The sequence below is a fragment of the Phalacrocorax carbo genome, chromosome 6, assembly GCF_963921805.1.
Source record: "Phalacrocorax carbo chromosome 6, bPhaCar2.1, whole genome shotgun sequence".
Classification (NCBI taxonomy): Eukaryota; Metazoa; Chordata; class Aves; order Suliformes; family Phalacrocoracidae; genus Phalacrocorax; species Phalacrocorax carbo.
The window spans coordinates 55759149-55786950 of NC_087518.1; the positions used below are offsets into that span (position 1 = coordinate 55759149).

The following is a 27802-nucleotide window of genomic DNA, read 5'->3' on the forward strand; positions in this document are numbered from 1 at the left end:
ATCTTTAAATACGTTTTTTTTCAATATGGGTATTTATTCTTAAGACATTGCAGGGAAGGTGTGAGCCCAACAGTAACTATACACTGCTAAAACACTTTCAGCAGATGACATGACTACAACCACCCATTTATTGAGAGGGAACTGGAGAAATAATCTAAAAAAGAAATATGATGTTATTTGCATTTCCTTTCCAGCCCGACTACCTATGCAGCAGCAAACTGACCAGAATGCCGTTATATACACTTCTGCTTCCTTAAGGGTGCTCTGCAGTTTGCATTGGCTAATGCTTTACCTCAAGCTGTAACTCAGTGTACCAATTAATCAGCAGAAACCGCACTTTTCTGTCTTAGCTTCTTGGAGAACTCCTGTTTCTTCTCTTTCCTATGTTAGTCTATTGCTGTTTTTCCAGGTAGTCCAATCACTCTGTTACATCCAGTTCTGAGGACAACGGGCAGAGCTGCAGTGCATTTTCAGTGAAGGATTTTAATCCTCAGAGTTAATTTCCCTCCTGTGACTCTGAGAAAGTCAGATGTTTCTTAGACGTCTTCCAAAAGGTCAGTTACGCTGGGATCAGAGCTATACACATGCATTCACAGGTGCATGAAAACCCAGCAAGAGACGAGATGGATTTGTAATGGGCAAGGAAAATTGCACACTTTGAGTCAGGTGAGGGAGACTTGAATCATCTTGCCTCTACCTGGCTATTTTTATTACATTATAAACAAAACAGATTTCCCAAAGGCTACACCAGAAGCGATTCTAGAGTCAGCTAAAAGGTAAAACTAACAAAATACAAACCCAGCACCAGATTTGTTGATATAGTGTAACAGCCCTGCCGCCGTGATAGCTTACAAGCTTAGTGCACACAAAACACAGAACCACGTTTCTTAGAACAGAATTACACGTTTATTGTTCACATTTGAAATAACTCGGTTCCTGACTGAACCATTGAAAGCCCTAATGCATCTGTAAACTGAGTATCACTATAAAACAATTTAAAATGCCATGTAAAATAATATTATGTACGCATGTGTTTCATTTAATGGTTTCTCAGCATAATCACTTTGTCTATTTACAAATATATAAAGATTTTGCACTTTAAGTCATCTGAAATATCAAAGAGGTATTTTCAAGTCACACAACTTAATAAATATAGAACCTGTTTTGTTAAAAATCTACAGTATACTGTACATTCAAGTTGAGGCAAAAGAAGTTTTAATGCCAGTTACACTTCAGACATAAATGAACGTTTCCAATATTTAAACAATTTCTAAAAGTGCTATCTCTGCCTGTGATGAAAGGTAACACTAGGATCCAGTATTTCGTTACAGTCAAAGTTTCAGACCATTGCTTCAATCACAGAATCAGAGCTTCCGTAACTAGAAAAATATCAAAGCTTTTATATATTTTTAAATTATCTCCTTTCAAGAGTCGCAAGAAAGAGGCAAAAAATGGTCTAAAAAATAAAAGCCATGAGCACGCACATACACACACACGCCACAATTCAGATCACCACATAATCCTCTAGAAGAATGATCAAACTCACAGCGTCCTGTTTCACTTCAGAATGATAAGTTTATGAACAAATCTCTAACAAAACACCCCAGCAGGCAACCCTAGGAAGTCTAAGGCAGTTGTTCTATGTGCAAGTTTCTACATAGCAGAGTGCCAACTCCAGAGTCCTCCCATGACTTTGTGCGTTACTCGGTTTCTTCTTTGTCACTTCCCACCCACTGATTTGCCTTGCTATCTCCAGTAGGTTTTTTTGATGCAGCACTGGAACTGGGAAAAAGAGAACATTTCAACGCAAATAAATTATGCTTTGCATAGAAACACAATACTGGTTTTATTAAACGATGTTTACTATTCTTTGCTCTATGTGAATCATAAGCCTTAGATTAGGCTTTCTGTAAGTTATCACAACTTAGTCTCTGTGCTCTACGCAGAGTTTAGCAGTATAAAAATAACCATCTGCAGCATCATTTCAGATACCTGTTATGTGTAACGTACTGAGATGTCAGGCAAGGTTCTGCTGAAACAGGACCACTCAACAGACAGTGAGGTTTTCTTTGCTGAGACGTAGATTTCACTAACCGATTGTCTTGGTCAGAACCTAAGAGACACATGTATTGTCAGTTAAACTATAATGCAACCAAAAGCATTTGAAGGACTTGCTTCTTTGTGTCTTCTACTTAAAAAAGCCACACAAAAACATCTTACGGCATGTCTATATAATAGTTCTTACTGTTATAGATCTGTGATAACATTCTATAAGTACACTTAATGCTACTGAATGAAGTTATATTAAAATTAGGATTCTACATTTGAAAATGAAGCATTTGCATACACAACCACCGCTGCAGGCAGGCAAACTGAAGTCAAGTGTAAGCTGCTCAAATGTAAAGTTTCTTGCCATGCAATTAATAAAGCTTTTTTTACTCCTTAAGTAAAAAACTTTTCCAACATGAGAACTTGCAAACTTGCCAGAGTACAGAAAAAAATTAAAAGCACTAAGTTAGATGCCTTTGCATTTATATGAATTTAACCATCATTAGTGATGGTTAACGGTCAATGGAAAGACATGGCCAAATTCAGCAGGGGCAGATTAATCCCCACTAACTCTTCCTTACATTTAGATTTCAAAGCTTTCATATGAAGTGGAAAAAAAAGTAGAATGAGTCTGTATTCTACAGTATTCATCATAGCACTACAGAATTAAGAGCTTTTGGACAAATGTGTGAAAAAGGAAAATTTAACATTAAACAATTCTAATGATAACTTGTGGAGTAATATCCAAATGGAGTATGATTCTCTGTGGGGCTGACATTTTTTTATTCCCATTATCTAGTAGCTTAAGATTAGGATACATAAGACTGAAGAATGCCATTTAGAAGAGAAAAATATGGCATTAAATATATCCAGAAACACCAGAATATGGAAAAAAGCAATTACAAATCCAAAGCTTTAGTGTACAATGAATGCTAAACAGATCTCAAGTTGCTCACAAATCACTAAATCAAGTCATTCTTCATGAGCAACAGCCAAGCAATCTCAATTCTGTTACCAAAAATAAAAGTTTTCCTACTGTGGAAGATCATTTCATTTCACACTTACAGAAGCACTACAGAAATTGCACAGAGGTGAAACAAGGAGAACTCAGAACAGATGAAGCAGGCTACTTTCTCTAACAAGCATAAAAATTCAAGCTATCTTTACTTGCCAGGTGTTTCACACATTTATCTTTAAATGTTGGCTGCCACAAGAGGAATTTATTCAAAGATTGTTGTTACTTTTTCCCCCCCCGCCCCTTTCTTTTGTCTCACCCCACCCCTTAGAAAGTATTGAAGGCTCAGTGGTGAAGACCAAAACACTGCACATGCATGAGGGGATGGGAAATAAACTTACCAACTTGAAAGAAAAAAAAATTGTAGAAGGAAGTAAAACACACTTTCAACAGAAACAATATTCCAAACTATGTGCCATATAGCCATATTTTCATTATCTTTTCTGAAGAAATTATTCCTTTATGAAGATTTGAATCTTAAAATTTAACTGTTTTTTACTCAAATTTTTGTTATCGTTATGCTCTTTTCACTATTTCTTTTTCCAAAGGATTCTTCTTCTACCGAATATGTACGTGTACACACGTTTAATATTACTGCATCTCAAATAATTAATGCTGCCATCTCCACATTATGATGCTGCTGTTTCCAGAGCTTGTTTCTAGTCTACAGAGATCCCTACAGGTTATGATTTCTTCAGCTGCCTTGGCAATTAATAAGCTCACACTTAATTTAGTTAATTTAGTAATTCTGAAGTTCCCCGTTCTTAACAGCCATGCTGTCAGGTACTTGGCATTCACCAGATCGCTTCACAAATATAAATTCATTACGTAAATAATTATCAGGGAGGGAGTTATCATGACTCCCCTTTTTAAAGGGGATTTTGAACCATCAGTTATCCTGACAGGTAGAGGCACACAGATACATGGTAAAATTCGTCCTGCAAAGTTTGGGGTTTTTAATAGGCTTGCTCGTGTTTGTATTTTCCAGTTGAAAAGGGGGAAAAAGAGAAACACATTACAAGAACATAATTTGAACCAAATACTTGCTTCCTAAGAAGGCACTTGGAGTTGTCACATTTTCGGAGTGCTTGTAATCAGTAGACATACTTAAGAACTGTTGCTTCAGCCATGCTCCTCTATCTTCTTCAAATGCCTTTCTCTAGGAAAAGAAATGACAGTTTACACTTATGACCACAGGAACAAGCTTAGTCCACATTAAACTGATGCTATTCTAGCTAAGAAAGCAAAAGATGTAACATGTACACGTAATTAATGAGAGCCAGCAGTTCAACACAGAATTACAGCCACGCAAGTATGCTTTTGAATCCAACAAGGATTAGCTGAGGAGGTATTTATTTACAAGCCAAACCCCATGGTTTGTTTCACAGAGGTCTGACTAATCCTTTCATTTTACTGTTCTCCACTCCAGGGACACAATCTCCTATCACTGCCTGCTCTGCTCGTGGAGGTAGGCCTCATTTCTGGGCAGCCGCCAATCAGGATTACTGCTTAAATCTCAGCCCTGAGCCTTCTCCTAAACAGATAAAAGTGACATTGAAAATAGCACTGATTACTTCCATCTGAAACTGGGGCAGAAAGAAAGGGCTTGTTTCATTTTCCAATCTCTGAGCACAGAAAAGGAAAATAATGGCTAAAAGTCAACCTCCAAAAGATCCAATGGCTCTAGAATCAAGCAACAAGCTATTTCATCTCCAAAAACAATCAGTGAAACAGGATGCCCCCATTATATAAAATTATTTCTACTATGTAAGCAGAAAATAGAGCAAGCTGAGCCCCAACGCAAACTTTCACAAACCTACAAAGCTTACAACATTGCTTCTCTTTCCATACTTAAGCATTTTAACAAGCAGAAGCATGGGTAGTTACGCTTATGCTGCAATGCAGTCCTAAACATTTCTGGACAAACAATTATCATTTATTATCACTCAAGACTTTTAAAGGTGAATTCAATGTCCAACACGAAAATTCACAAACTCATTAAAATGCAAATAAAATGAAATGAAAAAGTTGAATACATATCTATATATGTAGTGGTCTGAGTTAGTATTTGTCACCATGTGAACTACTGTTGTGCCAGTATCTCAAGTAAAATCTAAAGTATTTTATGTTCTTTACAACAAATTTTACAGCATAAGAATAAAAAAAGCTGCCTTGAGACAAGTTGCCATCTAGCTCCGTATTTTGTCCCCAACAATGGCCACAAGAGGTGTTTAGGAGATCACATGAACCCGGCCACCTTCTGCAGCGTGTTCCCTCAGAGGTTCCCAGCCCCAAGAGTCATTTGATTAGAGATGCTGGAAGGCACGCCCCCTTGTCCCTTCCTTTTAGTATCCAATTGTAGATGTGTTGTTCATGAGCTTAGGCAACTGCTTTTTGAACCTGCTGGTATTCGTTGCCATCACAGTCTCCTGTGGCAGCAAAATCGAGAAGTCAACTACTTGATGCATAAAAACACACCTTTTTTGGATACATTTGAGACTTAATTTCAAGCAGTTTCTATGAGTTCTCTCTAGTCCTAACCTTGAGAGATTTGGTGAACAACAGTACTGCTTTCATCCAACCAAGTGAATCTACAGTTTTATAAATTTTAAACACATCCCACTCCAACTTTCTCCTCTGCGTGTCAAAGCAAGCAGTTCTGTAAGCAATAAATCTAAAGTCCATTTCTTTTTCCTTCAATGGCTTTTCTTCCTGTCATAGCTGTACCACCATAGTTTCACAGCTACACCATCATGACCTCCCCTCCCTTCTGAACTTCAAGCCCCTTCAGGCTCTTGGCTCTATTGACTAGACCAAACGACATGCATGCTAAGCTCAGAGCTCATTTAGAGCTCATCCACTGACTGCCTTCCAGTATGGGTGCTTACTGGCCAGCTTAACTACAAGAACAGATCATGACCCTACTAAAGGAAAGGCAGCAATTACTTTGCATTTCTCCAATAGTCACTGGATTTCACAGAAGTTTAGGAATCAACTACCTTTGAGAATTCAACCATGCAGCCAAACCTGACTGAAATTTGCATAGGCTTTGCTTTTGTAGGAAGCCAAACTTAAGCAGCATCTAATAAAGGATTAAGTGAATAAGTGGACTGAGTTTTGGAAGTACTTAGATATTTCAAAGGCCAAACCAAAAATGGGTCATTTCAGTTGCAGCAACTGTATTTTCCAATACACACAAAAAAAACCCTTGTTTTTTTGAAATGCCAAACAGAATGGTCTCCTAAAATGACCAAAGATATGTTTAAAACACAGTATGGGAATGATCTTTCTCTATAGATGTTAGCTAACAGATATAGTTGGATGGCTGCACTTCAGTTCATATAACAGTAAAACTACTTAACAGCTGTAACATCTTCCATTGGAGTTCCTTTTTCTAATACCTCAAGTCCTAATCTAATAGCAGCTTCTGTAAAACTCCTCCGTTCCTTCTCAAAATTCTTTTTCTGTTCTCGAAATAGCCTCCATTCTTCCTGAAGACGCTCTCTTTCTTCCAACAAATAGCAGTCCTGTAGTAAGAGCGTGGTGTCATCGTCACATGGAGACATAAGCTGTTGCTGCAGATATAAAGCAACAAAAAGACACAAACATTCATTTGGGAGTGACTGTTAAGAGGTGCAGTATTTCCTCAGGTTCAGTTTTATCAGAAGAATTGTTGAAGTTTAATAAGGAAACAATGTAGTATCAAGTTGGTGGCTGGTGGGGGCAGAGTTTCAGATGGTAAGCAAGATGTCCCTGTCCAGGCACCTGACCTCAGGCACCTGACTCACCTTTGCTTATCCCCCAAAATTACTCCTACCAGGATTAAAAGTCATTAAAGTACTAACCAACCCACTAGCACACCTATACTTGAACCAACCATTAAGATATTTTATTTAAAAAGCATTATCAAGGAACAGAGAAAGGCTTGGAGGTGAGAAAAGTGGCAGACAAAAAAAACCAAAACAACACACCAACCCCAAAACAAAACCCAAAAAAGCCTGGATTCAACTGAGAAAAATAAGAAAAATTGAAGTCTACTACCTGTAAGAGCTGTTGCTGAGTTTTGATCATTTCTTTACATTGCTGAATCTCTAACTCTAGCTTTTCAGTTTCCAGCTCATGGTCTTCTCTTGAAATGACATCTTTTTCATTCAAAGCTCCTGAATGTACGCGTGACACTAAAGGGGGGGAGAAAAGCTACTTAAAGACAAAACAAAAAAAAAACCCTCACATCAGGGACTCGTAGCAATAGCGAAAGCTTTTAGACTGTATTTATTTCATCCTGACAGGCAGATACACAGGGTATTCAAAAGCACTTCTATCAGAGACACGAGATCCAGAATTGATGCTACACATGTAATTATGCACAAAATCCAGTTCAGAAAAAAGTGGCAATAAAACCAGCTGTTTCCCATTCCCCAAGGTAAACCAAGAGTCTGCACTGCAATAAGTGTCACACAAAAAACCAACTTGTTTCAGCAGTTTTTTTTTTTTTTAAAAAGTCAGGACAACTGAAGACTTCTTTTCACTGACATGCTGTTACCCTATTCTTCTGCGCCCATTTTTGAAAGGCTTGTGTGTTCATAAAAATATGACAGTAACTATATTTATCACAGATATAAAAGGAAAGCCTTCTCCTTCAAGTCCTGTGAAGGAGAAACAGAGCTAACACACACTGTGTGCATATTTTCATCCTAGTAAGGGAATGAATTAGAGACGAATAAAATGTATTTTGTATAACTACATACTGCTTTATTTAATTTAATGCATAGCTATCACAGTGATTGTAATGAGCCAAGTTTTGATCCCCTGATGCTGGTGTTTGAACATTAATTGAATCCTAAAGGACTAGGCTATGGTCATCTCTATAAATCAAGAAGACAAAAAGGTGACTCCAAGAAAACAGCAAATACTTGAAACATTTTTTCCTGATACTTACAGCTATTTTTTCAGTTAGTTACACCAAATCAAATGTTACTCAGAACAAGCGTTCTTAAAATCCTTTCTACGGCATAAACATATTCTCATAGACCATCTGCTCTTCTATTTGCAATTGCATGTGTGACCTTCTCAGTCTTATTCTTGACTGCAAACATCCCTGTGGTAGCAGCAGCATTTGCTTGCATGGGAAAATAATACTAGGAAAGAATTTTATGTATTTTTAGCTGTCTTTTAATGCTGTTTAACAGCTGGAAATGAGGAGAGTCCAGCACCATACCATCAGCCGGTTCTCTTTAGAATGCCACAAGAAGCCTCAGAGGTATGGATGTGACAGGATTTACATATTTTGCATCCAATTACTTCAAATTGTTACATCTGCATTACTTGAACATCTCAAAAACGTGGGGAAAGGCAACAAAGGTTACTACAGGGCACGTACTTTCAAAAGAAAAAGAAATATTTCTTCAGAAAATTCACTGTGTCAAACTAATCGTGTCCTTTCTCATGATAAACAGGCTTGGTATGCAATTGCTTCCTTCCCTAACTACCTACAATTAAAACTCACACAGAAAAATGCCAATCACAAGCCCTTTCAGAAAGTCTACCAGGTCACAATGCCTTCCATTTTAGCTTCGACAGTCAGTAATGTAAATCCTAAGAGCATGATACCAGATGGAGTTATCAGTACCATTTGTACATGCAATACAGTTAAACATCACCTTGGTTATCCAGCTTTTCAACATGATTTTTCAACATTCTCCATTGTTTTCTAATGCTGTTGGTAAGCTGCTCTCGCACAGATTCACACGACAGTTCCCACATATTCTCTTTATTTAACTCTCCAATATCTTCCTCCAGGTCTGACAGCACCTGTAGAAGCAGAAACAAGAAGCTGCAAACAAATCCACCACTCCAAATACGTGTATTTGTTTAAATATGTATATGGATTTAATTTACTGAATAGAAGGAAAACCCTTATACACAGGAAAGATTTTTCCATCCAGGGACATTTGCCTGTCAGGGAGTTCAGTTGCCTGAGAGCAGCATGCTGAAGAAACAGAAGCGACTGGGCAGTTGCCCAAGCCCCATCACAGAGAGAATGTATCAGCAAGGAAGACTCACTCACTCTCACGTATCTCCAAGCTAAGGAAGTTCAGACTGCTGGTTCTGCTGTCAAACTTAAGCGGTAGCTGCCCATAAACTCACTACGCAATATGTACAGGATCTAAGACAAATATTTTTTTCCTGTTGAGAATGAAGTAATTTGTCCCTGTCTTATTCTTCTCCATGATAAAAAATAAATACCACAATACACTGAAGGTAGAGTAGAACTAGCACCTCCCACCTCCATTTTACACTACTGTTCAAACATCAAAGCTGAATGCTATCTCAAAGAGCTAAGACATAAAAGTTCAAACGATGGAGAGAAAACTAGCCTAGGACAATTTAGTAGATCTAAATTGAAAAGCTACAGCCCGAATACTTGAAAAGAGTGGAGTATTCATGCCAGGTATCTAAACCATTCTATACAATTCCCCATATCTACTAAGTAGATAAGAAAAATGGGATGGGAAGTACAAAACCAAGTTCAAAGGCATCAACGTAATTTCTTTACATATGCAGTAAGCACTTTATTTCAGACCTGGGTAGCAGGAGATCTTAAGAAGCAAAACAACAGCTATAAAAAAAGAACGCACAGGTTTTTTGGCTGTGGGGGTGGGGTGGGGTGTTTTAAGGTTTTGGGTTGGGTTTTTTGTTGTTGTTGGTTGAAGAGTTTTATGTCACTTCATAAAGAAACATCTTATTCCTTTTCTTATATATGCTAACATAACGAAAGCCCAGTCTGGAGTAGGCCTCTGGATAGGACTGTGGTTATATGAAAGCCTGGCTGGTTTCACAGCTGTTATTTTACAATGGGAAGCAAAACAATACATGATACAACTACATCCTTAGCGGCCACACTCCAAGGTGTACATTTCCTTCTAAGAATCAATATGAATTAGCATTTCTAAGTAGAAAAGCAATGTTTGGGGTTTTTTTTAATTCTGCAAGGGATTCACTAAGAGTTCAGATTTCATACCAAAACATTAAGAGCCACAAACAAGCATGAAGTATCAGATGCAGTGTTTTAAATAGAAAATTATTTTCAGACATTCACAAAGCAAACCAGTACTGCTAAACAAAAAGCTAATCCAAGTAAATACATGTTGTGGGATAGACTGAGTCTTAAAAACACAATTTATCAATTTATTTCTGCAAAACCATAGTTCTTGGCAACATTGTTCTTGTTTACATCAATTTGACAAGTTAAAAAAAAACAACCACCAAAGCAGTGTCCCTACCATGACAAAAACTATCCCCAATTTTAGACTAGCATGAAATTAGAGAAGGCTTGAAATAGGTTGAGATAGATTAAAGGGAAAAAACCCAAACAAAAACAAAAAGCCCCTACCAGACCAAAAACCCCACACCACCCTACAACCCTGCTGAAATAACTCTACTTGAGGCTCGCATCTAGTAAGTACTTCTATTATTATTCTACTACTAGAAGTTACTGTTGCCCAATAAGTAGGGTTTTTTGCTTAATTTGGTTAATTAGCACTGCTACAAGACAATCAGAAGTTTCAGTGCAGGCTTTTAACAATATCTTAGTAGTCTATTAATGCTACAACAGTCAAATACTTGTCTAATCACCCAAGGACAGTGAATTTCAGAGCACTTAAGTCCCAGTTTTTCCTCAAGTTCGTTTCAATGCTCAAGTTCACAGGGACCCCATTCCCACAGCTGGATTTTCACCAGCGTACTTGAGTTTGTGCCAGATACTCCTGGCCTCACTGGAATCCTAAAGGCAGACAGCCTATTTATAGAACTGGTACCTGAGCATGCTTTATACTATAAATTATACCAGACACCCATCACTGAAGATGAACTTCTTGTTGCTGAGCTATAGTAATAATTAGATCTACTGATCTCCTACATGAAGAGCTGATAAGGTAAAGGTTAACACACTGCACATTACTGACTACTTCACTACATACACATGGGAGTCATTCTGTGTGGTATACGGGGCAAGTCATCCAGTGAGGTTAAAAAAGGTTTATTCACACCTTAGAAAGAAGCAGCCAGAGAGAGTCTAGTGCTTTTCTGCCCAGCGCATTCTGGGGCTGGACAAATGCACCTGAAATGGCTCAGAAATAAATGAAGTAATACAGCAGCTTGAGCAGGACAGGGGACCTTCTGAAATGGCAAGCTCTAGATGCCACAGAAGGAGCACGCTCTGGAAGGCTCCGTCTACATGTTCTTATATACTAACATGTGATAGGATATTAAGAGAGTATGGATACTTTACAGAACAAAGTATGAAGTATTTCCTATTACTAGTACACCATCAATCTTGAATGATTCCTAGAATCTAGCCTTTATATATGTTTTCCTGAATTTCAACTGTTTCTTATGCCTAGGGATACTCCTTCTCTTATTGCTAAGAGAAAGCTCAGTTAACCTTGAAGATTATTCCCTACTTCACTCTGACATCAAAACAGAACCACAACTTCTAGCGAGGAATCAGCAAAAGGAATAAATGGACTCTCTGGTAAACAATGAATGTGCAGTGTGCTGTTCCATAAAAATAAAGTATTTGTGTAAACAAAGTAACAAACAAAAAAACCCCCAAGCCATTTTACTTAGAAACCAAACATTTTCTTTGAACATACCAGCAGCTCTGTAAAAGGTACTAGCAGCTACTCTAATCCACGTTCTATAGGAACGCACCCTAATTACATTTCCTCCGCTCCCATGGATTCTATGGGAAGCCTGGTTTCTTTGCATAAGTACTTTGGAAGCTAGCATCAACATCTTAGCATGGAAGGCAGATAAAATCCAAAATGCATTGTTATATAGAATTACATATGGGTAGCTACTGCATTTAAAATTCATTCAATGTATACTTTCATGCTTTCCTTGACTGGGAAGAACACACTGGGTATTGTTCACAGACAGTAGAGCATTTAAACACGGACAGATTTCAAGCACAGCACAGGATATGCAATCCACTGCAAGTCTCACAAGAAGTTTACTTCTTTTTTTTTAATGAACAATTTACTCCAGCACTATACCAAACTACCACACAGATTTCATTTTAACTGAGGAATACTTACTGGCCCATCTTCTGACCTTTCTTTAGGTTTCTGTTTCGGTGGTGGGAGAAGTGAAATAATCTCTTTCTTCATTTGCTGAAGAACTTTTTTCAGCTCAGCATTTTCCACTAAAAGCTGTTTTTGGCGTTGTTCATAATCACTTAACAGAACTTTGTACATTTCTTCTTCATTTCTGGAAGGAGAAATCTTACAGTAACAACCTAACAGCCATAGCGTATGCTTCAATTAATGTTGTTCTAAAACAACTACCTGGCTTCTGTCTTATCAGTCCTCCAAGCACCTCTCTTCCCATCAGCTCTACCAACATAATTTAGAACTTCCATAGCTACAAATGAAAAGGATATTTCAAAGTGTGAAACAACAAGCAAATATATAACTATTCAGATGACAATGCATTTACATGTAGTTATTGTCAAAAGACCACATTATCCAAATATCCCCCTCAATCTTCAGACCCATATGAAACCACATTGCCCTGCTTAAAGTAAGGATAAAATAGCCCATGAAAGAAGGTATTTTGCATTTGGAAACTCAGAGAGACATATTCTCATCCTGTCTATCTTTTTTATGCATTTCTTAATGACACCTTCATCCCTGTTTCACCCTTTATATCAATGGTGTGTCAACCCTAACCTCTCTTCTGGGAATAATGCCAGTTTTATCTCCAGTTTATAGTAAGCAACTTCCTAATGTTTCACAAGGTGTTCCTCAAAACAAAGAAACTTCTCTGTCCACATTTGAAGAGGAAAAAAAAAGACCAAACACCACAGACACCACCAGCAAAACCAACACGTCACTATATAGATTAGTGGTCCAAGCTCAATTCTAGTTAGCAAATAGTAACTAAATTTAAAACCCTGTTATTTTGACGTCACTGATACTCGAACTAGCATTAGCCAAGTGGAACCAACACATGCCACAACTAAGTTTTGCCAACCTCAGGGTAAGGCTTCTAGAGATTACTGAGCTGATACCTAAAGACTTTCTGCAGCCAAAATAGGTGTTACTGCTACAGCATCCTAATGGGGTTCAGCTTACCCACAAGCACTTTCAGGAAACTAAAATCAGCAGAAATCCAACTTGGCAACATGAATAGTTTACTTCTGATTTAGAAGCTGAACCAGCTTACTAAAATACAATATGTGCTACAGTTGGCAAACAGCTGAGTGTTTTGGGCACGGCAGGAGGGATAAAGAAAAGGACTTCCCTTCCACTGGAGATAAATAACAGATATATGAACCACAAGGTGCAGATATTTTTTCAGTTACATAACACCGATACCTATTTTCAGCAACACATCACAAAAAACCTACACTCGCGCTAAGAAGCACTAATGAATGTCTTAAACATAATTTTGGGGCAGCACACCATAAGAGTACTCATATGACAAAGGAGATGTCTTTTCTCCTTAGTTCACATCACGCTAGATGCCATGTCTGTCTTGTGGTACTTCCTCTCTAAAATTTCTCATCGCTTGTCATTAACAGAGGTAGACTGTAGTATCTCAAGGGGGGAAAAAGCTCATGCAGTGTTCCTTCCCAATTGTAACTGGTGGGCATACAGAGTTTATGACACTATCCGAAGTCTTGTGATGGTAGCAGTGGCAAGAAAGTAGGAGAGACAGCTCTAGCTTAGGAACTAATTCCAAATAATTCTCCCTAGCAAAAAAAAATTCATTTTGTAAAGATGTCCATTTGGTTTGTGCTTGGTAAACAATCTTATGGAACACAATATAAAAGTTCATTAGCCTTACAGAGTCAGCTGACATGAAATATTACCTTTTGTGTAACATTCTAACATCTAAATAAAAGTCTACAAAAGGAGGGACATATTGGCTTTAAAGATATCCAGAACCAAATTTAGGCATTTTTAACATAGACTGCGATTTTGCTGTAGTAACATTCACAGAGCTACTCACCTATCTTTTTGTCCTTTTTGTTCATGACTAATTGATGTAAGCGTTCCTTTAATTTGTTATATTCCCTCTCTTTCCTCTTCATGTCATGATTGTACTGTGTAGCTCTGCTTGAAATTATGTTCTGTAACTTCTGTACCTAAAAGCAACCCCAAAAAACTGTGTTTCTTCAACTAAAGCATAAACACATAAATTTGTTCAGAAAACCGAAACACATGAAGCGAAGTGACACTCGCCAGAAATACAGTTTAATAGCAAAGACACTTGCAAAAGGAATCAGAAGTCTCCCAACCCATGGATTCTGGCCTCAGACTTATCTCAGGGGATTTAGTTTCTTTTCTGCAGAAACCCACATCATAAGCAATATATTATATTACTATAGCTCCTCTGAAGTACAACTGAACCCATGTCCTGGCAATTCACATAACCTTCTTTACTGCCTTTATTGAACAGAGCATAGAAAGACATATTTTTGGTTTCAGTAATTAATGTTCAGGACCTAGTTTTATTCTAATGCTAAAGTACGCTTAGGCTTGGTTTACACTTTAAAAAGATAAACTCTTCTTCTTTTGGGCAGCAGGATGCTGGAAGACAGACTATTCCATTCAGTCTAAAAGACTGTTAAAACGTATCATAAAGCATCTTCTTGGCCTGTACTATCAATACCTGGGGTTGGGGTTTTTTTGTGTTTGGGGTTTGTTGGGGTTTTTTTTCTTCTCCAGAATCATCAGTTTTAACCTTACAAACATACAGCACATTCAATATTTTAAGCTGGAACTTTAAGATGTTCACTATTTACAGAGAGTATTGTGGTTGCTAACTGTACGAACATGTTTATGAACAGAGAGAACACTCACAGAAGCTTAGGAGCCACATGAAGTACAGTGAGGCTGGGGAAGGAGCACACCAGAAACAAATCCCAAACTAAGCAGTGTCTCGGATTCCGAAGTGTTTTCTAATCTTGGCTCTTCCAAGACTCCCAAGTTTAATGAGACTGTGCTTTTGGGCTGGGTTCCCCCTCCCACCTTCTTTTTGGTCTTTTGATCTCCTCTACAATATAACCAAAAAATGAAAAGCTCCTATACACAAATGTTTGAGGAAGTGACTGAATCCTGTTGCCCACTCCTACTTTTTGATATTTTAAAACATTCCAACATAAAGCTATGCTCAAAAGTACAGAAAGCCTCAGAAAACTGCACATGTGCCTTTCTGCAGTAGTCTCTACTATTGTTTTAACTCACACCTACCACTTACAGAATGTATTTACCCATATGTAACATGACAATTTCACTCTGGTGAAAGACAACATTTACCAACAAAAACAAGCATTCAAAGTGAACAAGTACAAGACTCCTTGCAAAAAAAACATATTATTGAATATCTATGTAGTGATTTTTGTTAATGTACAATACAACTCACTTCATCCTTTTCATTTTTAAGTAACTGGTGCAAATTTCTGTTCTTGCTTTGCAGTTGTCTGTCTCTTTCCTGAAGTCCAACTATTTCTCTTTTAGACAATTCCAACTGTTCCTAGAAAAAGTGTTGGTAATTCACTATCAGTAAGAATTAATAGCAAAGGATTAAAAAAAACCAAACCCAACCCCAAAACCCCACAACCAACCACGTAAACCAAACTGTCAAACCACCTCACTTAAGTTTGCCTACATATTTGACCTCTGATGTTTTGGGGATAATCTTGCATTCTCAATGACAAGTTAGCCCTATTTTCTGGGGCAAGAAGTATGATTCTCCAGTACAAGAAACATGCCTGCTCACAAGGAACAAAAATTTGGCTTGGTATTTAACATATATTATTTTATACAGTTACTATTTTTTCATTAAGTCAGGATTCTGTAAACATATATATACAGTGAGAGTGAGGTGGATACTAAGCAACCTGTATGAGTTTGGGACTGCAGTTTCACTGGAACATTTCTGTTAAATAATCAAGGGAACAGTTAACACAAATATGCAGACTGTGACCATAGCAAAGCAAATGGGACATTTCACAGATACAGAGTAAGGCTAGACAGATGATCTCATAACAGATTATGCAAAACTAGCATTTTAGAAATCTTTTTCCACAAATATGAGGCTCAAACAAACCTGAAATTGCCAACTCAAATGACAGAGCCAAACACTACATACAAGCTCTTTTTCTTCGTATGCGTAGAGATATTTAAGCAACAAGAACTTCTAAGCAAACCACACTGCAATATAGGTAACACAACAGTGGAGGTCAAGAGGATCGCTGCATGGTATCTGAAAGAATTTACATGAGAAGTCTTACAAGCTGACAGCTAAATTAAATGCCCTGGAATTGAAGCAGAACTAACAAGTTTTTCCCCCCTTACCTTAAAGCCATTTGTCTAGGGAAAGTAACTGGAATGTTCTGGACCTAACACTATATCATGTTTGTATAAAAATGAGTGCAGTTACACATGATTTGTAATGTCACATCGAAATGCTTCTACATGGATGACCAATGCCAGCAAAAGGACTACCATGATTTTGATAAATACTGCTGTAGAGTTTCAAGGGGATAGTGCTGGCCAGCCCTAGTGAAAAACCAGCCTAAAAGGCTTTTTTGATTACGTTAAGAAAACTAAAAACAAAGGAAAGACAGCACTCTAATATGAGTGCACATTAAAGTACCCATGAAGTAGCATAGGCTGTGAACTTCCAATATTTCAGCTACTCTACAGCTATTGGCCTTGTGCACGTATTTATCCTGTGATAAAACAAAGCTTAGTAACTTCAGTTTTGACAACAGCTTTGGAGCAATTCTTACAAAGAGACTTTGTAGTTGGCTATGCAAGGAATCCAACAAAAAAAATACATGGAAAAATCTAGATACGGAGAAAGACTGATAATAACCCTGTGACACACACTAGAAATGCTACCTACACTTTTACTGGTTACAATTATATTGGGAATTTATCTTTTAGAGCTGGGCATATCCCAGCATGATACTGAATGACATGAACCGAAGCGTTTAATATTTTAATCCATAGCATGCATTAATACTTCCAATCCAAACAGTCTTCTCTCTTCCTTGTTTAAAGAGGCCATAATTCTAAGTAAGTTTCCAATTCTTTCATTAATTCAGATTTTATTAACTTTAATGAATTTTCAACTGGAAAAAGACTTAAAAAACCACCCCAAATGCACATAAAAACACAACTGCAGATTAGCACTGAGGAGAAAAACCGAAAAACCATTTCACTGTTAAGCATGTACAGTATCTGTTAAACATAAGTGCTGCATAATATTGGTGGAATTATCTTGTTTTCTACCTTTAATTTAGCATAGCAGTTCTGTAAGTGATCCATATCACTACCCAGTTTCAGATGCTGCATTTCTACTTCTTCCTGAGCTCGAAGGTTCTTGTGCTGCAGTACAAGCAATTCATTCATGCAATTTATGATAGATATTAAATTTAATTCTTTTCCTTTGGATTCCGCATAAATAGAAGGAAAGCCCAATGTTGTCAGTTCCTGGAAAAAGACAAGGCAGGGGGGAAATAAATAACTGGATCAATCTCTCAATTCTCCAAAAGAGAGAAACAATATTGGGTGAAATCTTATATTTTGGGGGGGAATGGAAGGGAAGGAATCCTATTCCCCACCAACTTTGGCTTCTGAGCATTGAGAAAGAAGCCCTCTTAATCCAGTGAATCTCTACGACCACAACTGATTTAATGTCACCTTCACACAACCTCCAATAAACAGGAAGATCTGGCTTACCCTGTTAAGATAGGATATACTCTGTTCAATATTCTCTTCTGTGCAGAAGGCACTGAAAAAGCTGTGCATGCTTTTGGATGAAGGCAGTGGCAAGCGTAGCACTTGTGAGTTCATGCTTGGGGGAGATACCTTTTTTTCTGAGGTATATTGAAAAATATTTCTGCTATCTAAAAGTTAAAAACATTAAGAAACAAGTCAGGGCTAATAGTTTAGGGCACCTCACAAAAAAAAAATCAAACCCCTAACTACTCAGATTATTCTTTACAGAAATTTATTATTTCAGAGATTAGAATTTCATAATAATAAATGGATAGATTCCAACTGAAGATTTAAAAACTTAAACTTACTAAGGCATTACATCTTCCAAATTTTACTCACCTGCCAAGAAAAAAATGCCCAAACTTTCTTCCTAAGTGGCTTGTGACAACACAATTTTAAAATTTTTTTTCTACACAGTGCAATATTAATATTCCTATTAAACATTTGCTGTAATTTACTCTTCCACTAGGCAGAAATAGGTGAGAAAAAATTTATTCCTTTAATAAATTTGTAATCAATTTATGAGGCAAAAGAATATAGAACAAGTAAAGAAAACTCTGAAAATCCAAGATGTCTTGAAAGGTGTGATTAAAAAAAAAGTGTGACTGAAAAGTCTTAGAACCTTTATATATATGTGAAAAGACTGTATTTTACAGAGGCGTTTCTGTAAGGACTCAATCCAAAACAAAGCACTGTATGTAGTCCATATTATTTAACACTGTTTAACTAGTCAAACATGTCATGCACAAAACTTCAATCTCTCTCTCTTTAGCAGTCATAACATCACTGGTAAAGTTAGCAAATCCATTAAGTTCAAAATATTACCACTTTACCTGACGACAGCACTGGCACAGTAATAGTCTTCCAATCTCCCATAGCAACAAAGACAGGCAGGGTACCTGAGCAACTGGTTCAGCAGTGAAGTATTTAGCACAATTGCTGGCAACGTGTGTTACGTAGGCATCTCCTAAAATAGCAAGTGCATTTTAGATTAACAATAGCAGCTAATAGAGCTAGGAGATTAAAGCAGGCACAGGAGAGTGACTATTGGACTTAAGCCACATGAAATTTTTCTCCTTCTTTACACAGCATTTGGAACACAGTAAGAGCAGCAAATAATACATTGTAAAAATGATGTATCTATCTATATTTAGTCAGCCTTAAACTTAATTAAGTCTTGTAAACCATTAACTAAAGCTAAAATGCCATGCACACATGAAAATACTGAAGGTAACACTGCAGGTAACTCAGTTGTTGCAGTTGATATACATCAAAGAAGACACAGCAAGCCAAATATTAAATATTTTCCTGCAATATAACCAGGAAGCAATTTTATTAAGATAAACTTATGTGAAGTTTTAACATAAATCTGAGTTAATTCTTTAATAATACTTAAAGAGAAGCATAATAAAGGCTCTAAAGATATATTGGCAGAGAGAGGGCAAAGGAACTTCTAATAAATATTTAACCATTTAAATTTAACCTAACGTACACATTTAGTTATATTGCCTTTCCCTGGCAAGTTGCTTGCTTCTTTGCAGAATCTCTAAAATTGTTGAGGAAAACAAATAGGAGAAGCCTTACCCTGTTGGCACAGCCACTCAGTACAGCACTGGCCCTCTGGAAACCAAAGGAAAGTCACACATGCATAAGAACGAACAAACCAATTGTCCCGTCACCCTACCTCCACCTCCCAGTAAAAAGGCACATAATAGCATTAGAGTTACCACGCTGCTGGAAACTTAAAATCCAGCTTGGGTGATTAAGATTCGGACAGCTGTTATGTGAACAATGATGCTTCAGGGAAACACGCTTTCCACCTGACAGGAAAGGTGGACCCCTTTTTTCAATAACGCTTTGGAACAACATCTCAAGTCAGTTTTAGATGGACTCTAGACTTTTAAAGCATAGGGATGTTTTCCCCTGGCCCTCTCCTCCCGCTGCTAATGTTCCAATAAACACACTCTGGATAGGCAACTTCTAAACTTCTGACACCAAAACCTTGTATTTTTATTACTGTGGAGAAAAGCTACCATTTAGGGTAAAAAATAAGAGGGGGGGTGGGCAGTGGGGTGGGAAGTGTGCTCTGTTATCCATAAGGTCTCTTGAGGATGCAGAGACAGTACACAGGCACAGAACACAGTGCCCAAAGTAACACCAAGTTTTTAAGAGATCATACAGTCACAGTGGTGCACAGCCATGTTGCAGAATGCTCAGCACTAGAAAATAAATTTATGAACCTGGAGAAATATTCATCCAGCTGGATATTTTACTTGGATAAAAAGGGTAAACAATTATTCCTCAGATAAGTTGAAAGCTTGCAGGAACTACTAAATTACATATCAAAAAGTACACATAAGGCAGCAAGAAAATATAGTCAATGCAACAACCTAGAGGCTGTTCTTGTTTAAGAAATGGGTTTTTCTGCTTTCTCTCTGCTCATATTCATTTATGCACATTTTTCAATTTTCCCCTGTAAAACCAAGATGTCCAGAAATCAGTTAGGTGAAGTTTCAAAGTCTAAAGGCAATAACTGACTTCACAGTAGAAATCTGCAAGGCAATCTTTCCCTTTTTACACCCATCCAAAACAACTGTGCTTTTAAAAATGGAATTCAAAGTCAAACTAAGGATTAAGAGGACACACTTCTTACATGTCAGTTTTGTTTCTGTTGGATCCATCAGATAAAGAAACCTGCAAATACAAGAGAAAATGAATGCAAATTAAGCTACAAGTATACTCTCATTACTGGCTTCGCAATCCTGCATTCTGGTTAAGATATTTCAGACAGTTAAGAAACTCAAGACACACAAATTCCATTCAGGACTGTTGGAAAGTCCTCAAGAATACTACTCGCATTTCAGATATGCCATTACATTCAAAGAATAAAAGCCAGTTTAAAAGGCTGCGTACCCATTATGAGATCTTATCACCCAAATTCCCTCAAAGTACTATATTACCAACCCACAGCGCTCTCTACATTGCCAGTTCTATTCTGACGCATCATCTATCACCCAAAACAGTGCTTGACTAGAAGCAGAAGCAGGACTAGTCCAGGTGTGGGAATGCAATGATTCTCTAAGTTTTAGCCCTCCAAACTGTATGCAGATGCTTTATCGAGACTAGTCTCTAGTAACACACTGTTTCTAGGTACGCCAACAAGAGGACACAAAGAAAACAGACAAACTGAGGCTCAGAAGGATGTCTAGTGAAGACAGAGAAAGCAAGAACACGTAGGCAGTACAATAAAGTCCTGACAATATAACTATATTCTTCTCACATTAATCAACCTTGAAGGCTCTAGAGCCTTTTGTCTTGAAAAGACCACCTGCAGTACACTGCACACTGTTTAATACATCAGGTTAAAAGCCACCCTCAGCAATTTCAAGATTTGGAAAGCGCCAAACTCAAAAACTTCCTACAACAGTTAAACCACTACCCCAAAGTATCTCAAGTTGTGTGTCAAACAAGTGCGTTGGCTTTGAAGCAGTAATCATTTCAGAGAGTGGTCAGCGTTTTGAACTTTAATCAGCTTCACGTACTGTATTTAGAATTAAACTCAGATGTGCAGAGCAAGACAACCCCATGTCCACTGCAAAAGGGAATGCTACAAGCCTTTAGTCCCATGCTAAGATCATCTCATTAGTTCCACGTGGCTTCTACTGCCAGTTCAGGACCTTAGCCATGACTTCTAAAGCAATCTAGTGATTAAGATCCATCAGATACATTTCCTTCCCAGTCTAGGCAGTCCCTCTGGAGCAACACAGCTCAGAATAGCCTCGCTGAAGTATGCAAGAGCTAAAGATGAGCATTCCTGATGATGGCAGTGTGGATGTAAAATTAATTTAGATACACTGTATTCAGAAGGGACTCTTCACCTACACTACGCTACAACACTCTCCAACCACCGTAACATACCCAGAAGCATATTCACAAAGAGGAGGAAAGTGTGTAACTCTGAAGCAGTATTTTGTGTAATTATGTTAGAACAATAAAATAATAAGATGGAAAAGTACCTTAGGGATCTCCCTCAGCTGCCCTAGTTAACACTGAAAGGCTTTAACCAAACAAAAGTAATTAGAAGGTTTTGTGGGTTTTTTGGGGGTTCCTCCCCCTCGCCCCCAAATCCTGGTTGGGAAAACCTCCAGTAGGAAGCAAAAATCAAGTTTTTCTGTCTTCCAGCATTTCATACTAATGTAAAAAATCTGACTGAGGGTGGAAAAGAACCACTGAACAGCCAAGACTGCTCTAACTACTTTAAGGATTTTCCTTCTGTGCCCTTTCTTTGTACACAGGGATTTGTTGCAGTTACTTCACCAACAGGTTTGATGACTTGTCTAAAAACCTGTAATGAGCTGGTGCTTGCCAGATGAAATTCTGCCAACTTGCAGTGATACTTTGCGTCCCAAGCAAGAAATTCCTGGGGTGGACAAGACCTAGGTGGATTGTCAAAAAATAAGCCTCTGGGACCCAATTTCACAAGTGAATACAACGGCAGAACCATCTCACTGCAACTAAAAACCAAACAAAAAAACCCAAACACCCCTAAAAATGCTTACAGTAAAATCAGAGATCTTTTTTAATACCAAGGAAGGAGTAATCAAACCAAGGTGTTCAGGTGTTTGCTGGAACGAGTGAAGTACAAAAAACCTCAAGAACTTAAAAAAGCCATCATGGTAATACTTGATTCTTAGAAAGGCTCATGGGGAATTTTGACAAAATCTTCAGGAATAGTCCCACAAACTCCTACATGATTTATTAACAAATACATCTTTCTTTCCAAGAGCAAGTTTAGAATGAACTTCAAGAAATAGTACACTTCAGAAACCCAGAGAACTGAAAAGAGCTGTTCTTAAAATGACTGGTTTGTGTTTTGGGGGACAGGAGAGGGATTGACGATGAAGGTGCCAAGATTCAAGACAGAAATCTGACTAACTAAGCGTGAGTTCAGACCACATCACATCTCGAAGATCACGAGCAGTAAAAAGCAGGATTATAAATTTTACGTAACGCAGCATAGTTAGAATTTCTTAATATCATGCTTAAACTCGAAAAAAAGGAGTTGTAACTGGGCTTGTAAAACTCATCCGAAGAATCAGAAGAGAATCGCTGTCACAGCAGTGTGCTGTGATCATATTACACCATCTGGTCATCTCTAACCTACACAGGGTGTGACACAAATGGGAAATGCAATATCTGGTAACCCAGAAAACTCTCCCCCCCCAACGTAGAGAGGATAGGGAAAGGCAATTTTTGGAGAGTTGGTTTCAACCTGCCCCCAATATCACAATGTCTTGGAAAAAAGTTCATAAAGTCAGTATCAACCAAAAACTGTCAAAAAAACATTCCTTCTCCATATATTTCAAATAGTACTACAAGTTGTGACATGTATATGTTTCAACTTGTACAATAAGGGGGGTAGGGGACATAGTTAGCATTTACTTAAAGGGCAATATGAGTCCTTCTACTAAACTTATATCCCAAAAGGAGCTGTGAATCTGCTTAAAGCTTTTACATTTGTCTAGTAATCCACAGATGCCACACAGATGGCTTTTATCCTCATAGACACAAAGACACACCAGTCTATGTAAATTTAGGGTATGCTCCAGTCACGAATTTGTAGGTTTACAAATGTGTCCCTCATAATGTCATAAGACATTACTTCTTTTAACTCTCGTAATCACCATGAAAGTCTGTGCATTTCTACCCTAGAGTTTTGATACTTTTTCTCCCTCTACAGCTGTTTTAATAACAGTTTACAATTAGCACTAAAATATGTATATCATATCCAGGGATAATGGTATAGTTGAAAGAATTCCTTCCCCTAAAAATCTGTTACAGTTTTAGTGACGTTTATTTAAGGTTGTAATTTTAATGATGGGTCTTGCAATCAAAGCAGACCCCAGACCCTTCCTCCCACACTTTCAAGATTGTGGCAATTTAATCATTATTCCATTAACTGCAAAATGGGGGTGTGGGAATCCCTCCACTTATCCACATTCTATGGGAACTTTAAGTGATGTCAAATTTCCACCTACATGTCTCAGTATTATCAAAAGTAATGTGAAAAGGTGAGTCAAACCACCCAGCCTGCGGGTATTACGTCTCTGCTTCATTCTGAGCATATCGTACTCAGAAAATCCCAACCACATTTCTCCGATCCATTTTACTCAAAAAAACAAGCAAATAAAAAAAAAATCAAGAGTCTTAAGAAAACAAATGTTTATCTGATCCTCTCAACATGTACAACCACATAAGAATATACCCTCACATCTGATAAAATTCAGTCTTCGATGACTGTTTTGTCATGGTCTTTGCCTCGAACACCCAGGGTACAAGGCATATAATCTGATCTACTACCTCAAGATTCAACTCTACCTTTTACATACACAGATGACTGAAATTCTGTTAATGCAATCACTGAAAAAAATTAACACACATGGAAATGTTTTATTTGGCTGCCAAATTCCTACCCCATCTTGAAATAACACCATGGATCTTCACATTGGCGTCTTCCTGTTACTAAACAATAGCACTATTTTTGTTAAGCTTGAAAATTTTATTCCTCTGTTTACATTCACAAACCACTTACTACATACAGCTGGAGCAGAACATTCTGCTACCAAGCGTCCCCACGTCACAGACACAGATAGACAAAAGGAAAACCTCCTCCTTTTCCCTGAGATCAACTTTAGCCAAACTTTATAGCTTGGCTGTCTCTGGAAGCAGATGACCTTTAAAGAGAAAGAAAGGGGTGGGGGAGGAAACCCCCCACAACAACAAAAACCCCACAACCTTACCAGTTCCTAAAGCCGGTATTATTTACTGGGTAGAACCAGAACTAGTATTCTGGACCTCAGAAATGATGAAACTTGCAAGTTTGATCAGGCATGGAATGGAAGATGGTAGCTGTAATTTCTCTAAAGATTTCCAGGGAATTCAAGGAATGGTTCTCCTGTAAATTCTAGCTTTCTACTGAACAAACCAGAAGTGTCAGAGAACAGTCCTGGTAATTGCAAACAAATAGGACTGGTGAAATGTCAGCATACCTTCTGTGGACAGAAGGAACATTAACAAGTCTGCCACAGTGCTCTGGAAAAAGGAGTGAGCCAACAGACCTGGGCAAGAAAACATAACTGGATTTCCAAAAAGCTTTTCACAGTGTTTCCCAGCAAAAGCTCTTAAACTAAGATGTCAGGGGATTTATTAATAACCAATTATAGATGGGGAAAGACAAAGTGCAGGAATAAGTTAAAGAAGGGCGAGGAGAGGGTATGAAAGTGTATCATATCAAAGTCCCAAAGAGCCAAAATTGGAGTCCCAAAGGGGTCTGTGCAGGCATCTCTGTTGTTCAGTAAATTTCAAAAGGTGACGAGAGGTTAGTGAAGAAGCTCATGCACTGTACAGAGTTATTCAGAAAAATAAACACCCAGACTGAATGATAAGAACTGCAGAAGGTTGTCCTCATACTGAGCAAATGGATGATAAAAATCAGCAGCTGAAATTCTACGTTCATAAACGCAAACTAACACAATGAAAAAGACAACTCTGTTAGGTACTTAAACCAACAGCCTCTAGTTAGGTATTATCACGCAGGAAGAGATCCCAGGGTCACTACGATTAGCCCTCTGGAAATAACAGCTCACAGTCAGTTAACAGAACATTAGAGCAGAGATCATGTCTCTGTACAAACACGAAGCTTCCCCAGCTTAAGTATCACACAGAGGTATAACCTTCCCTGTATAAAAGACAGAACAGACCTGAAAATGGTGCAAGAAGGTCAACCAACACTTTCACACAAGAAACTAATAAGTGACGACTTTGCAGGTACGAGAGCCAGCTAGAGAAATAGGACAGATGTACAGAAAATAATTATTTACTGCTTCTTTTAACATAACGGTTATGCAGGATGAAATAACACGTTCAGGGCAAAAGCTGGAAAGTAAGAGAATTTTCTCCATATAAAACACAGTTAAACTGTAGACTCGCATCGCCATGAGATGCTGTGAATGCTAAACATACAAACTGGCTCCAATTAATTGAAAAACATTCATTGGCAGCTATTAAATTTAAGAAAAGAGATACAACCTCTGCTCAGAAATCCTTCAGCTCCAGACTGCAGCATACTGGGAGGATACACAGATAAAAGCATCACTGTACAACCAACCCATACTTAAAGTCTTTCCCTTAGCATCTGCTGTCAGCTACTTTCAGAGACAAGATATTGATGCCCAATGAGCCTGGTATTACCCTCCCCTATGCTCTTTCCATTCCAAATGATAACTGATATTAACGCCACAGCCTTCCCCACGCAAGAACCAGAAAGAACATCTTTCCCCCTGAATACTTAAAATCTGAAATCTCCATCGAGGTATCATATAATTTCTCTAAGTCTCCTTTCTAAGTTCATTATTAAAATTTACCCAATACTTCGCATGCCTCCTATTTTAAGTCATTGCCCTGAAATTCCTATCATACCTTTGTAGCAAAGGGAGCCCCGTGTAACTATTTCACTGACAGCACAGAAAGCAGCAGCGCGTTCCACATAAACAGGGCATGCAGCAGCACTCCATCCTGATCCCACATTGTGATTTGATCTTCAAACTCAAATGCGATTTGCCGCAGATAAAGGAAAAAATATTTTTAAACAAAATAATTAAAAATAAAGGCAAAATCCGTTATGGAACCTCTACTCTGACATCACGTGCAACTACCAGCTAAACCCGAGCAGCCACAAATTCACTGACTCAGGGGGAAGCTTTACGACTCTCACCTCTTGGAGCACCCGCCGCTTGTAGCTTCACAGGGATGAACAAAACGCTGGGCCTCCCAGCGGGGAGGCAAAGCCGAGCCGCCAGCCCAGCTCCCCCTCGTCCCTGCGGACCCGCCGGAGCCTGGCAAGAAGGAGCACACGCCAAGATCCACCACGCCGCCGCGGCCACAGCGGCTCAGCCCCCGCCCCCGCCGCCACCCCCGCCCCCGGCGACGGAGCGCCTCAGGGCGAGCCCGGACCGCGGAACCGCCGCCCCCCTCGCCCGCCCCGCTCCGGGCTGCCTCACGGGCGGGCAGAGCCCAGCCCCGGTACCTCGGGTTCCCTCAGCGGCCCCGGCCGCGCCGCCCGCCTCTTCCCCCCCCACCCCCTCCCCGTACCGTGCCCCGCCAACGGCCGCAGAGCGCCTCACAGGCGGGCCGCAGCCCCGCGGAACCCTCCTCCCGAGCCGCCGGTGAGGAGGAGGAGGAGGAGGAAGGCACCACCTGCTGCCGATGCGGCGAGGAGGGGGAGGAGGAAGCCGACTCCCGAGCGAGCTCCGCTCCGCGCCCCTCAGGGGTTAACCCGCCGCCCGCACGCCCCGGCCCCAGCGCCGCTCCCATTGGCCGAGCAGTTGCTAGGAGACCTTCAACACGGGCCTGCACCGCCCCGGCGGGCCGCGGAACGGCGGCACCGGCTCCGCCACCGCCCGCCGGTGTGGCAGCGCCCGTCCCGGGCACGCCAGCTGCCGCTCGGCACCTGTTAGCGCGTCCTGAGGGCGGGGAGAGGCGGGTCGCGGCGCAGGGCCCGCTGCTGCGGCTCCCGTGAGGGGAAGGGAAGAGAGAGGGCAGTTTGGCTGCCAGAAGTGCCCGTGGGGCCTGAGCTTTTCCCAAAGTGGTCATTAGTTTTTGAAAAAAAAATCCGTCCTTAACGATTAGCCCATACCTTTGACTGTATGTTGCTTTTTTGTCTCTCCTCGCAGGCGATTTCAGCAGCTGTGTGCTAAAGCGTAAGAAGCCCTTCCCTGTGTCAGGTCACTATTCAGCTAGTCTAAAATCACGTTTCTGTAGAATACACTTTTAAAGACGACGGGCAGTTTCATAGCTGTTCTCAGGAGTTGTCTGGTGCCGCCTGAAACTAAGGCATTGCTGATCTGAGCAATGAGCTTACACCAGGAATTCCCAGCACTCG

The 27802-nt window shown here is 39.2% G+C and overlaps 1 protein-coding gene across 5 annotated transcripts; it reads right to left on the bottom strand.

Annotated features, from left to right (window-relative positions):
- Positions 1 to 889: 889 nt before the first annotated feature.
- SSX2IP (SSX family member 2 interacting protein) lies at positions 890 to 27197 on the bottom strand. Of its 5 annotated transcripts, none has more exons than XM_064455431.1 (17): positions 27118 to 27197; positions 26636 to 26756; positions 20516 to 20556; positions 19447 to 19482; positions 18696 to 18829; positions 17824 to 17990; positions 17374 to 17574; positions 15497 to 15607; positions 14081 to 14216; positions 12412 to 12487; positions 12163 to 12334; positions 8725 to 8875; positions 7106 to 7242; positions 6466 to 6639; positions 4112 to 4223; positions 2011 to 2113; positions 890 to 1782 (listed from the first exon to the last, which is right to left on the bottom strand). In XM_064455431.1, exons 5-17 carry the CDS (start codon positions 18736 to 18738, stop codon positions 1701 to 1703), a joined length of 1665 nt encoding a protein of 554 aa, XP_064311501.1. In that variant the 5' UTR covers positions 18739 to 18829; positions 19447 to 19482; positions 20516 to 20556; positions 26636 to 26756; positions 27118 to 27197; the 3' UTR covers positions 890 to 1700. The 5 variants fall into 5 exon arrangements, with proteins under 5 accessions (XP_064311501.1, XP_064311497.1, XP_064311500.1 ...); XM_064455427.1 differs by having other exon boundaries at positions 1993 to 2113; XM_064455430.1 differs by having other exon boundaries at positions 1993 to 2113; positions 20509 to 20556.
- Between the last annotated feature and the right edge of the window lie 605 nt (positions 27198 to 27802).

Excerpts from the sequence above, each read along its gene's own strand:
- SSX2IP (XM_064455427.1), bottom strand. The coding sequence starts at position 18,738 with ATGGGAGATTGGAAGACTATTACTGTGCCAGTGCTGTCGTCAG. Across the intron at positions 8,876-12,162 it reads AAAGGTCAGAAGATGGGCCA|GTGCTGTCAGACCTGGAGGA; the intron begins GTAAGTATTCCT and ends CTGCTTCTACAG. Across the intron at positions 6,640-7,105 it reads CTCAGCAACAGCTCTTACAG|CAACAGCTTATGTCTCCATG; the intron begins GTAGTAGACTTC and ends TTATATCTGCAG.